Source organism: Protopterus annectens, chromosome 9.part0, assembly GCF_019279795.1.
Source record: "Protopterus annectens isolate FY-2018-M chromosome 9.part0, PAN1.0, whole genome shotgun sequence".
In the NCBI taxonomy this organism is placed as follows: domain Eukaryota; kingdom Metazoa; phylum Chordata; order Ceratodontiformes; family Protopteridae; genus Protopterus; species Protopterus annectens.
In genome coordinates, this window is record NC_056743.1 from 168,185,527 (window position 1) to 168,200,117 (window position 14,591).

General features: G+C 36.0%; 1 protein-coding gene across 1 annotated transcript in view; it reads left to right on the top strand.

Annotated features, from left to right (window-relative positions):
• The window catches only part of LOC122810862 (2-oxoglutarate-dependent dioxygenase htyE-like), a 165,750-nt gene that overhangs the window by 115,367 nt on the left and 35,792 nt on the right, over window positions 1-14,591 (top strand). The window contains exon 5 of the mRNA XM_044082414.1: window positions 8,537-8,682. Within this exon, the coding sequence (XP_043938349.1) occupies window positions 8,537-8,682 (146 nt within the window). The remainder of the gene's footprint in view (window positions 1-8,536; window positions 8,683-14,591) is intronic.

Below are 14,591 nucleotides of genomic sequence, written 5' to 3' on the forward strand. Positions count from 1 at the left end.
GGGTGTGTACCTAGTAGTGAAATAAATGTAGGAGCATTGGGGGCAGGTGAGAATTGGGGGCACGGTAGGGGAGCGGAGTGAGCCCGAAGGGAGAACGGAGTGGGATAGAGCAACAGAGTGAGAGAGACCAGCTGAAAAAGTATCAGCCACTGCTGTTCACAGGAAGGTAAGTAGGTTACTGGATAGAAAAACTATATAAAGTATTACTTTATGTAAGAACAAGGAAAAGACAATTATAGAGGAGTTTTATCCCTTGGCTGGTTAAGGTTAGGGGGGAGGGTTACATTAGGATTCAGAGAGTATGAAAGAGATTTAGGAGGCTATTGGGTAGTTACAGGCAGATAGAGGTAATGTTAGACATTAGGGTTCAAAAAAGATACAAACTGTAGGAAGTATGAGTACTGTCACCTAGAGTAGAAAGGAAGGATAGCAGCTAGAGAAGGAATAAGATAGGGGAGCCTATTTAAGTAAGTCCTTTTTAGAATAAGCTACCTGGAGTTAATTGACTAGAAATTAGGGAATGCAGGTGGGAGAGAGGGTGGTACCGGACTGCAGTAGGCTGCTGATTCACACACACGGAAGAACAAGCCAACATAGATAGGTATTCTTGGATTAATAAGTCTAGTACAAGGCTACATACATTCAAATGTGAACATAAATGGGGTCCGAACAGTAGTTGTATTCCTTGAATGGCCCAGACTAGCAGGTAGGTATGTCCTGGAAAATCAGCAGAGGTGGAAAATCAGCAGAGGTTTTGCAGGAGTGAATTCTTAGAGTCCAGGTGCAGAGAGGGACCTTCAGGTGTGCAGTACTGGAGAAGAGAGTAAAAACATACAAGTTAGGTGATAAAACAAAGAGAGAAGATGAGCAAGTAGAGTAGAAGGAGAGAGTGGAGGTAGGCAAGAGTGATGAGCAATGGAGGAGTGGAAGAATGTGACTTGATATATGTAGGATAAGTTGAGGGAGAGTTAGAGTAAAGTAGAAAAAGTGAGAGAAAAGCAACATAAAAAAGGTAGGATATAGGGCTATGCAGGGGTAGGCAAGGAGGAATGCAGTTATCTAAATCTTACTTCATTAAAGTCAGTACACACACAATCCACAATCACAAAGCATAAACCAGCTAAATGTTGAGTAAGAGGAGAACAATCTGCAAAAATGGAGAACGTCAGTTTAGGCAAACAATATAAGCAGAGGTATGTAGCATATACCAAAAAACTGCATAAATTATCTAATCACAATTTTCAGATATCCCATGAAGTATAAATAAAAAGGACAGCTTCAATTCAGGGAGACTGTGCAAGTAGTGAGAAGAGTTAAACGTAGTGTATAACTAAAACAGTATAACTACATCTAGGCACTATATAATAACTGTAACATTATATTTAACTAAACAAAACTGTATAGCTCTGTCTAGGAACTATTGTAAGTTAGCAATTAATTACGGAACTGTTGTCATAGTCAGAGCTGTGTACACTACTGAGCCAGGTCAAGGTTTATTCCCAGTTTATTTAGCTTTTCTACTATGCATGAGTGAGGGATCGTGTTAAAAGCTTTGACCAGGTCAAGGTATATAGTGGGTATGATTTTGCCTTCATCCATTTCTTTGCCTTGTACTATATATAAGTATAACATAAAGGCAAAAACAGTAAGTGACTGTCCACAGTGAGAGTATGGTGTTTAAGTACCAGCATCTGAGAGATGTCATTCAGAGGTCTTACAGCTCTAGCTTTGTACTTCACTGAAACATTGTACATGCAAGTCTTGCTCATGTATTTTATTGGGGTAGCTTTAAGAAGAAATGGAAATACTGTGATCTTTAGCTGATGTCATATTAAAGAGACACAGAATAAATTAACCTGAGATAGGAGGAAGGAGGCATTTACCAATTTCCATCCCAGCCTTAGACACACACACACACACACACACACACACACACACACACACACACACACACACACACACACACACAGATACCTGCTTTAACTCTCGTGGTGGCTAGGTGTCATATGTCATAAGTAGTTAAAATTACATAGGTAGCACTAGTGAAGTATACTTGTCTTTACAGCTTCCTTTCTTTTTTAGACATTCTATATATTTCTTAACTGTATTTCTTCAAGGGATACAAGAATACTTCTTCAGAGTCTGCTATTCTCTCTCTGTCCCTTATATGTACAGTAGCTTAGTCTAATCTGCCGTCTGCATGTTTTTCATTTTATTGTTCATATGAATTCTGATCATTATTTTTGGTTTATACTCACAGCATTAACTATGCAAGAGATCAGTTATAGAGCAAGGCACATTAACTATGCAGGTGATCACTTGAGGAATAAGGCACATTAACTATGCAGGTAATCAAGTGAAGAACAAGATCCATTTAGTGGACAGTGCTTGCATGCTATGGTTGTAGAGCAAGGCCCATTACCTAGGACTCTTGCTCTGTTATAAATGCTAGATTATACTATTATTGTCTTTGTGTCTTTTGGATTTTCCCGGTTAGGGGTTGCCACAGCAAAACTCCGGTCCGCTAATGATTGGCAGTTGATTTTTATGTACCGGCTTGCCAGGCCTGACGCACAACCTTCAACGAAGGTACGCCCATTCACGCATGTCTCCATGCAGAAGACGATCTAGCTGAGAATTGAACCAGACAACGTCTTACTGTGAGGCGACAACACTACCGCAGCACCACCACCGCGGGTCTATTATGTGAAATTTTGCTTGTCTGAATATATAGAGCCTTCCTTGTGATATTATACTCTGACATATAGGTCATTTCTCCTGTTGAACTGTGTCTTTACTATAATAATACTGTTTCTTTTTTCATCTGATATGCTAGATTGTACTCTTATATTATGTAAATCTCATATGTCTGAATATATGGAGCTTTTCTCCCCGGGCCTCCGCTGAAAATGGGCATATACCCAGTCAGACTTTCCCAGTCAACAAATGTAAAACAAATAAAATAAATGAATCACTCTGCACCATTGTCATTCCACGACTCTTAAGTAACTGTCTAACTGAAAATTCAGTTACCAAAATTCTAAAGGAATAATTGGTAAAAACTGAAAATTAGTAAGTAAATTAGTTCAATATGTACTTCCTCTGTATTATCCATGAAGGCGGTTATGGTGTCGTTTAGCAGCTGAGTATAACAGATGAATATTCTACTATTTGGTGGTTCTTGCTGTGCTGTAAAATCTTCCCTTGTTGCCCTTTTAAGGATATAGGTGAATAAATGTTGATTTTGTTATTTTTATTAGTTGTACAGCACTGAAAGTATGTGCTGTTTAATAGGGGACATGTCTTCATGTCTGGGGCTGTCTGCTGAGCTATAACTGTTTTGCTGTTCAGCAGACACTACGTTCTGTTGTTTGGTGGTGCTTGATGTGCTGTAAACTCTCCTCTAGCTATCCTTGTGAGAAAATAGGTGAAGAAACTTTGATTTTATTTTATTTAGCTGTACAGCACTGAAAGTACATCAGCTGCTCTCTCACAGAGCCAAGTATTACACTTGTCATTACTATAGAATTTTCTACATAGGTTGTCTGATGATTCTGTACTACATTTTGATAACCCTAAACATTTCCAGAGGTAGTTCTCTCCAAATACCCTATGTACCTGAATAAGCTCTCCTCTTAAATATTTATGAGACATTGTACAAGTTCAGATATTTTAGTCTTTTGTAATAGCTTAAATGTTCACATCCATGGATTCCTTGGTTATATTTCTGCTCTACTCTTTGCAGTTTACTTATACTTGTTTTCTTGTAGGCTTCCATATTGTTATTCCATACTCAGGTTTTGATCTAATGTAATTAACAAACACTGACTTCATCATTTCTGATTTTCTAGATTTTATAAATCTTTTTATACAACCTATAGTTCTATAACTATCATTAACCAATTAGTTGATATGATTAGAAAACAAAGCTGGATTTACTCATGTACCCAGGTCCTTACATGAATCTACAGTTTCAGTCACTGTGTGCTGTATTAAATATTCACATTTCAATTTATGTCTTCTAAATCTAATATGCTTAGATTTGGTGTATTTATCAACATATTCTCCTGTGCCCAGATGGTTAATTTAGTCAAGTTCTTTTGCAGACATGCCCTATCTGTAACACATATGATCAGTTTATCCAATTTCAGGTCATCTGCATCCAGGCTGTAGAACACCTCAATAATGGACTAGGACTAAGGTCTGTTTCTAAAATTGTTAAAAATTGGTAGTTAGAACAATTAGGTATAAAAAGTAAAGATATTAAGAAAGTAAGGATGGAAATGAGGGAGGTAAGGTTGATCAGTCAAACGTTATAAGGATCAAGGTAGAAAGCAAGCTGGAAAAAAAAGTTTACTTTTCAAAGCAGTTAAAATCCCAGTTAAGAGAAAAAATAAAGCTGAGAATGCTAATGGAGTGAAGAAAAAGAAGAATGTTAGTAAATCTTCCACATTGACAAGTTTAGTATAATGCATTTCATTTAGTTCATCAAGCGCTATTTGAAATGAGACAGTCTTATCTGTTAATAAGGAATAAAGTGAATAAACTAGGAAAGAAGATTTAGTCAATTCTAACATCCTGATGGATAACTCATTGGTTATATCTTCTCTTTCAGGGATATGTGCGGGTTAGTACATGCCATAATAAAGAGAGTAAAGAGTTGTTGTACCAATAAATCTGATTGTTCTAATGTTTCAAAATATAAAATTAACTGTGTGTTGGTAAATGATGACAGTACAATTTCATTTACTGGTGAAATTTTTTCTTTGACATTAATGTAACTGATATCAGATATAAGAACAGAAACTTAGATCAAAGAGACATTTATAATTTGAGTGATGATTTATTGGTTGAAGGGTATAGCTTGAACTGTAAGAGGAAGACACCATTAGAGGGTTCTCTGTCCCCTAATTTTAAGTAGTTATTACACGAGACTGAAGCTGAGAATAGTTCAGCCAAAGTAAATATCAATGTTTGATTCATTCTAGTAAACAAGAGGTTGTTTTAAATACAGAGAGTATGGATGAAAATCTTTCTTCTTTTTCAGCTGGTGGTATATATAACCATTGCTCTGACAATATTAGCAATTATATTAATGGGCAGAATAAAGGATGGCAAGAGATCTCATGTGTAATAAAACTTAAAAAGAATAGCTTTAGCAGGGAAAAAATAAGTGAAAATAGAGATATTAGTAAACTCAGTGAAAAGTCTGGGTTTTATTTCAGTAACATAACAGTAGAAAAGGATGTTGTTCTGAACTTCTGGTAATTGGGTACTCTCATATAAAATTAAATTGTTAACCAAATGATAACTGAATAAATAGTATACTACAATGTTCTCTTTACCAGGGTTGAAGTTATTTAGATTTGTTAACAAAGTTAACTAGGATTACATTGAGCTATAATAAATCATTAGTACCCTCCTGCAAAATCATTTTAAGGTATTCACCATTAAATAAGATCTAAGTGTAATTCTTAATATTTTTTGAGTATTTTGAAACTTTAAATTAAGAGTTTCCTTTATGTAAAATCCTTCCTAGCTTGTGTTGGTCTGATTACCAGTGCTCAAAGGCAAAATTATTTAACAATTGGTTAATACAACTTTGGTCTGCAGTATTAAATTAATAAAAATTTGAGAAATCTTTGTCTATGATTTAAAAAGGTTTTCAAGGGATGGAGTTCATCCGTTAATTGTCAGACTTGTTTAGGAATTGTATTGAAAGGGCCTCATATGAGCAGATCCATTTGTGCAACAAAAACAGGAAATTTAGTAGATCTTTAAAATGTTTTGATTGTAAGCTTGGGAAACAAAGTGAGTTAAAATGTATTGTACTTTTTAAGGGATACGACTTAATTTCTATTAGTGAAAACAAGACATGAAATTCATCTGACTTACAAATACCAGGTTATAACAAATTTCAGTGCTTACAAATAGACGAGAGGTAGAGGCATAACTATGGGTTAGAATGTCAATTTATTGTAAACTAGCAAATACTATTGCTGAGTTGGAGTGTGTAATAGTCCAAGCTTATGAAATATTGCATGATCCTATAACACTGATACTTTGTTATTGTATGCTACAGTGGATTTAGATACTCACTAAAATTATCTATCTATATTAAATATTAATTTTGAATATAGAAGCCTGGTGCTGATTGGCAAGTAAATGAAGAAGGAAATAATTGTGAAAGAGAAGCTATTGAAATTTATTGAAATTTTCAAATATAATAATATTACAAAATTAATACTGGAAGTGACTCAAGGTAGTAATATTCTAAATTTGTCAGGTACATATAATCTAATTTTTATTGAAAATATTCAGATTTCTCCTCTTCCAGTATTATCTGATCATTTGTCCTTCTCATTTGAAATAGTTGCTAAGGGTAAATGAGAGTATGGACCTAACATAATTACAGTCTAACTGGTTATTATGAATTAAAGAATAATTTGCTATCTTTGGACTGAGTAGAGATGGCTGGGTCAGTTAGTTGGGGGTTATGATAATATAGAATATTTATTGTATAACAGTGCAGCTGGGACAACTTGCTATAAAATAATACATTTCAAAAATCAATTCCCAGTATGATGGGCTTATAATGTATACAGATTGTGTAATATGAAATAGAGGGCTTCCTTTGTTTGCTGTAAAGTTCTAAATAAGTTTAATAAAAAAAAAAAAAAAAAACGGTTGAGAAGTAAGGAACTATCACCAAGTATAAGAAATAAAAAAATGAAATATGAAAATTTGTTTGCAAATGATCAAACACCAGCAAATTATTAAGTATATTAATTCCTTCAAGAATAAAACAGATCATAGTAATTCTATTTTTGTAGATGGGTCCATGATTAGTGATCATGAATTGATAGCTAATACATTTAATGAGTATTTTACTGGTTTTGGTATTAAGACTGATTTTTCTCAATCCATGGTAAAAAGAATTGTATGACAAAATGTTCCAATATTACTGAATACATTTTTGTAAGAGCCTTAAATAAAATTATATCTGATACATTGAAATGACCATATTGTTTTCCTGGAATTTTGTTGGTTAATATAAATTATTATTTAGTGACTATATTAACTAGGATATTTAATTCTATGCTTTGTAATGGATATGTATCATGTTCTTGAAAGGATTCATTAGTTACTCCAATTTTTAAATCTGGAGATAAGATGGCACTACAAAATTATTGTCCAATAAGTCTAACACCAATTTTATGCAAATGCTTTGAGAGATATATTAGTGAAATCATACTTAAAGAAAATAATTTTGCATAGCTTGCTATTTTTCAACATGTTTTTGAAAGGCTGTTCTACACTCACTAATTTGTCAAACATTTATCATTACATATATAGGGCTATAGAGAAGGGGAATTAGTGCATTTGTAATTGATTTGGATTTAACTAAAGTTTTTGACTTAATATCATTCCATAATACTGATTTGGCATTGGAACAATATAAGGTTCATCAATATTAATGTAGGTAGATTAATTTTTGGCTTACAAATCCATCACTGGTGAGATCAGGTGTTCCTCAAGTATTTGTACTCAGGCCTTTACTGCTTAATAGTGTTTTTGCCTCTATTCCATATGCTGATCATTGGTGGGTTAAGTACATTACATATGCTGACAATTGTAAAATTGGCTTTTTTTTTTGCTAATAATGAAGATGTCTTCTCCAGTGCTAATAAGTATTTACTATGCTTAGGTAAGTGGGCTAGCATAGCTGGTCTCTCATTTAGTGAGTAAAAATGTAATGTTATGCATTTTGGTAAACAAAAATTAAGGAGCTCTATTAAATTGTCACTGTTTGATTTATTGGAAATTAGTGAATATAAGAATCTTGGTGTATTGACTGATTCCTCTTTTTGTTTTGAAAATCATGTGAGAACCATCTATACTAAGGCCTTGAGACAGATGGGTTTAATTATCAAAAACTTTACAATGAGAGGGGTTACTATCTTACCTAATTATGTTTAAGGTACATATTAAACCAATTTTGGAATACAATACCATGTTCTCTGTTCTTAATATTCAACAAATTAATTGCATAGAATCTGTGTGATGTAAATTTACAAAAAGAATATCAGATATTAAAGCATTTATGCTATAAGGAGAGATGCATTTCAGCAGTTATTTATATCCTCCATTATAGATATATAAGGGGTCAACTTTTATTTGCATACAAGGTGTTTATTGACACTTTTCTTAAGTCTTTACTGGGTTTGGAAGTATATAATAATCCAAAGATATATAAACATTATAATTTAAAGTTTTATTTATAGTTATGTAATAAAAAGTATGATGTTTTTATTTAATACACATGATGGTACTGTTATGGAATAAATGACTTGAATATATCAGAAGTGTGAATAGTCTAGTAAAATTTAAGGCATCTTTGAATGATTGACCTGGGGCTATGTTGTTTGATCCAACAATTACTGAGATTGTGTTTCTTGAAAGCTTTAAGGCTTGAACACTTTATCTAACTTATGACCTTAACATGAAACGTTAACAAGCTATTTTATTTTTACAGCAAATAAAAATATGACCACTCTCAGATCTTTGTATTATCCACCCATTGACAAATCTACAGTGAAGAAGGGCCAGACACGGTGTGGAGAGCATTCTGACTATGGGACAATTACCTTACTGTTTCAAGATTCCTCTGGAGGGTTAGAGGTATGCATGTTGAGGCATGAACTTTGTATTGCATTGTGCTACTTATCCTGTGCATCTGACAGGTTTTATTTATTTTTAACTAATTAAGTGCATTAGCAGACTGGTGTGTATACCCTTTTCTATGACCTGTGTACAAAGGCATAAGTAACACTACTACATAAGGCTGCAAGAATGTAGAGTCTCAACAAAGAAGATTGCAGCATTGTACTTCTATATTATGGTTATGTAGAAGAAAATGACAGTTTGCAATAGACTGTACTTTCTATACAAGTGAACAAGTAAAAGAGGAACCATGATGTATAACTGGTCATTTAACATACACAAGACAATATTAGATTGCAACATTCAGTGATATTCATGAAGCGCTGGGGGAAAATGGAACAGAATATGAATTTTGTTCAATGCTAATCTATTGGAGTAGCAGGCAAGACGTATTTGGGAAATGTTGCTAAATATCCTCTTACTGTTATTACAAAATATGGCGTTTTTGTGAAAGGACACCTTGTCCTTAGGATCTCAATGTATAACTGCTAATTTTAATTTCTAGCCAGTGAGTTAATGAGAGGCAGTATCGAAGGCATATTAATTTATATGTACATGTGGATGGTGTCCACTTGTCCGGCTTGGGTTACCTGGGATAGTGCTGTTGAGTGAAAGCTGGACATAAAACCAATCAACCTGACAAATACGAACAAAAGACCATTACACTCTGCATAGGTTCACTGATGGGATGCAGCTTGGAAGTAGATGACATGATGGTAGGGAGGAGGCTGCACATCCTGTGTATCTAGGAGACAAGATTGAAGGGCAATGCAGCAAAGTCACTTTTCTTAGGATCCAGAGTCTACTACTTGGGAGGAATACAGACCAGAAATGGTGTGAAAATTGTGTTGAGGGAGAGTCTTCAGAAGAAGTGAGGGATGAGGGATGTCATTAGAATTAGTGATAGACTCATGGGAAACTCCTTTGTAAGGATAGGGCACTATTTATAATATCAGCATGTTCCCCACAGCAGGGTTGCGATAGTGAAGAAAGGTGTGCATTCAGATGGCAGTTGCAGGACATACTAGATAAAGCAGGATAACATGAATTGATGTTGATAATGGGTAACCTGGATGTACATATTGGAACAGACAAAACAGGATGAGGACTGCCTCGGTCCATTTGGATGGGGCAACGGGAATAAAGAAGGAGAGACCATTCTAGACTTCTTTCTGGCAAATGGCTTGATGGTGACCAGTGCATGGCTCAGTAAGAGACAGTCACAAGTGAGATCAAACAAGAGTAGCCAACATGCAATTCAGGTAGACTTCATCCTAGTAAGGAAAGGGCACTAGGATAGAATCAGTGATTTCAAAGCCATCCCCACTGAAACAGTCAGCCACAGCATAAACTACTGGTTGCAACAATTAGCTGCAAAAAGTGGAGAGAAAGGATTGTAAGGTTGACAGAGACTAGGCTGAAGACCTGAAAGTTGAGGATGAAGAAGAATGGCAGTGCCAAAAATGCATGTGTGGGGACTAAGAACAGATAAGCAGACAAGCCAAGTATGGGAATAAAGTACATAAGGAAAGCTGATGGTGGAATGCAGAAATCCAGGAAGTCATCAAAAGAAAGGAGTACAGGAAAAAAGTGGGAGATAGAAAAGATGGACAAACAGGCTAAAAGAGGAATTGCAAAAGGGAAAAACAAGACATGAGAGGTGCTTTACTGGATTATGGAAAATGACTTGGTAGATGGCAGATAGAAACTCTATCAAATTGCAAGGCAAAAACAGAAAAGTAAACAAAATAGTCAGACACCCTTCATAAGTCATGCCAGCAACAATGTACTCACCAGTCCACAGGACATCAATAGCAGATGGAAGGAGTACTTCCCGCAACTTCTGAATGACAACCCCACAGAAGCTGTACTGCCCCAGATACAGTCTATGATGAGAGAATAGGATGAGCTCACCACAGAAGATGTAAGAACAGCACTAAGGAAATAAAGTTAGGGAAAGCAGCAGGCTCAGATGAGGTCACAGCAGATATGTTAAAGATATTGAGTGAGATGGGGAGAAATGGCTCCTGAGGGTACTCATAGCAGTGTGGAGAGAAAGGCATATCCCAGATGACTGCAGAATAAGCATACTCCTGCCAGTGTACAAGAACAAAGGGGACATCTGCAGCTGTGGGCAGTACAGAGATATCAAACTCCTGTTACACTGCATTATATTCCTGGAGATAGTGACTGATAAATGAATATGCAGAGTAGTAGAAAGTAAGATGGGAGATGAGCAGTTCGGATTCAGATCAGGATGCAGCAAAACTGACCTGATATATGCAGAGAGACAAATAGTTGAGAAGAAGCTAGAGATGAGGAAAGAGCACAATTGGGCATTCCTAGACTTGGATAAAGTATAAGACAAGGTACCAAGAAAGATAATTTGGGAAATCCTGTAGTAGTTTTAAGTCTCAGAAAGACTGGTAGAATTAGTTCAGGTTATATACAAAGACCAAATGACTCAAGTATAAACAGTGTTTGGTCTCAGACAGGGGTTCCCAGTGTGAGTGGCTGTAGTTCTAAGTTCAATGCTATTCATATTGGCGATGGACTACATTAGCAAATAGGTCGGAGGAGACAGTACAACAAAGTAGTTGTATGCAGATAATGTGGCATTACATGCAGAATCTGAGCAAGAACTTCAGCAAAGAATAGAGGAATGGGATACAAAACCAAAGGCATACTGGATGAAACTGAGTACAGATAAGACAGTTGTAATAGAAGCAAGTGGGGGAAATCAGAAGAAACGGATAATTAAGCTAGAAAGTGGAACAGGTTAACAGATTCATGTATTTGGGGGTGGTTGAGGAGAAGGAAAGGCTGAATGAGGAGGTCAAATCTAGAATCAGAGTGGGTGAAGCCAACTTGCACAGATCGTCAGGGGCAGTGTATGACAGAAAAATACCAAAGAAGCTAAAATGTAAGATGTGCAAAGCAGTAGCCTGAGCAGACCACTGTATGGTACAGAAACCTAAGCAGTAAAGGGAGAGAAGCTGAGCAAGCTAGATGTGATGGAGACAATGTCCCTGACATGGGTGGTAGGATGCATACTGTGGGACAGATGAAGAAATGAGGACATCAGAGCAGAAGCCAAAATAGCTACACTTGTAAACATGTTCAAAGAGACCAGATTACACTGGTTTAGGTCCATGTTCAGAAAAACAGAAGCCAATCTGGTGAAAATGATTTGGGACACACAGGAAGAAGGCAAGAGGAAACAAGGGTGTCCAGCAAAGAGGTGGATGGATTGTGTGACAGAAGACTTTCAACAGTCAGGTGTGAATGCTGAAGATAGAAGAATGGCATTGAATCGACAGAGATGGTGGCAGTTGACATGACACCCTGACCCCATGCAAAAAATGGGAAAAGTGTGGTTGATAATGATTATGATGGACAGTGACAATTGGAATGAACTAAGTATCCTTTAGAGAGAAGCAGTGAGGGTATAGTGGTCAGAAAGTGGGATGAATCTACTTATCATATTTGCTGCTGTTAGTGGGTGCAAGTATTAGTCACAGAGTTTAGAATTAACATTGGGAGGACAGATTTGAGCTTTGGCTTAAAGATGTTGATGCCTTTGGTCTGTCTAGATTCAAAGCAGAGCAGATTTATTAATGTATTTACACTGGTTTCTGACTGTATTTTGAATGAAACTGCTGGGTCCAACAATAATGCAGGATATTTGTACTGGCAGACCAGACAGATACAGGCCTTAAGGTAATTATAAACTTAGCAAAAGGAGTATTTTATTAGGTGCAAAGAAATAACAATGAATGAAGTTGCCATTAAATGTATTGTTTGCACTTAGTGTCATTTGTCAGTAATTTTGCTATTCTTCTTCCACAGCTGTCCTTGTCTTAGAACTGAAGCTTAGCTGGTTCAACCAGTACACTACACCTGATGAGCCAGTGCCCCACCCCCTCCACTCTTCAGTGAAGAGCAAAAAAAAAAAAAATATATATATATATATATATATATATATATATGTGTGTGTGTGTTCCTTTTACTGGCATACCAAACAGGTGGGCTAGATGCACAAAAGCCCCCCCCCCCCCAACCATTCAGGTCACAATTCTGTATCCTGCCCCCAAACCACCTTATTTCTTTTAAATTGCACAGAGCGCTACACCACTTATGCTTTGGTTTTAAAAAAAAAATCTACTTTTTAAACTGTAGCAAACTGCTTGCTACAAATGTAGCAAACAGTTGTTATAGTTTATACCCTGTCTGCAAGGAGCACTATGGTGCTCATTTCATTTTTTAGTTAAAAAAATCTTCTTTTGAAACTATAGCAACTGCTTGCTCCAAATGCAGCAAACAGTTGCTACAGTTTATACCCTGCCTGCACACAGCGCTGCGGCACTTGGTTTTAATTAAAACAAAAAATATTTTACTTTTAAAATATTACTATTTTAAACTACAGTTTAGATGAGTCAGGGAGCGCTCAGTGCTCAGGTTTGACTGAAAATACAATACCAGCTTTTAAAAGCTAGTTTTACATTAACAAAAGATCAGGATCAGTTAGTTGTGCCCCCCCCCATTACTTTGCACCCGGGGCAGTTGCCCCACTTGCCCATCCTTAACTATGCTACTGATTTGTCTTACTAATTTCAGGAGTAGCTGATCAGCCACAAGCATAGGCATATGACAACAATCCTACAAAGATTGAACATCTCATCAGCTGGTGTTCAACATTTAATCAGGAAACTGTCATAATGGGTGATTTGAACTTGGACTGGCTTACACGCTCATCCGAAATCCACTCAAACTTCATCAACCTACTATGCTTCTCTCAATTAATACAACAACCCACTAGACTTGATAAACAAAGTAATAAACTATCTATCCTAGACTGGGCTGCCACCAATTCAATCTTAAACTGTTATAGTAACCACCTTCTCACTGATCTGCTAACACAACATTCATGCACACCTAAACAGATGCTCTTCAGATTTATCCATAACAAAATAAACTTCTCCCCTGATACTTTTAAAACACATCTACTTCATTGTGATTGGTACCCCTTAAAGTACCTTCACCTTGGCCTTGCTGACAGTAGTTCAATATTTTCTCACTATTCTTAACAACCTAGCCCCTCACAGGAAAACCCATGTAAGATCTAAATCCATTCAGTGGCTTATCTCGGAGACCAAATTACTCCTTAAACAGAGATAACGCTTGGCATCTCTACCAAGCCTCCAAAAACCCAAATACCCTGCAGAACTACCACAAACTTTGTAACTTAGCAACAAACAAATCAAACAGGATCATACCTTTCAACTGTACAGATTTTCGCAGAATGTCCAGATTTGTGCCTTATATTTTTGCTCCATTTTTCACAAAATTGTGGCTTTCTAGCAAATTAGTGGCAAATCATTAAAGACTGAAGTTAGAAAATAATGACAGACATTTGTGTTCCAGGCTTCATATCCTTCAGAAAATTTATGCTAATGCAAAACTTGTTCTATCAACTTTCTAAGTTTATAAGAGCAATATTTCAAATTTGTCCCTATTTGTACCACTTTTTTATGGCTTTGTTCAGATTTCTTACTCTAAGAAGTTGAGAGGTATGAACAGGATAAAAAGCTATACTATACAACTTTATAACAGAAGTACCAAAATAACCAAAAAACTTTTAGGGAGCTATCAACCAATTATTAAATCCAGGTCAAAGTGTAATCCCACTCTAATCCACTTTAAACTCTACTGATAATATTTCCACACAATTTAACAATCACTTCATCTGCTCTATTCTATCCCTAGCTAAAAACAATACCAATAATCATATTTCAGTCCCTGCAGATTATAAACTGAACCCACTAGCCTTCCACTTCAACCCTGTCCAGACTAACATAATAAAGAAA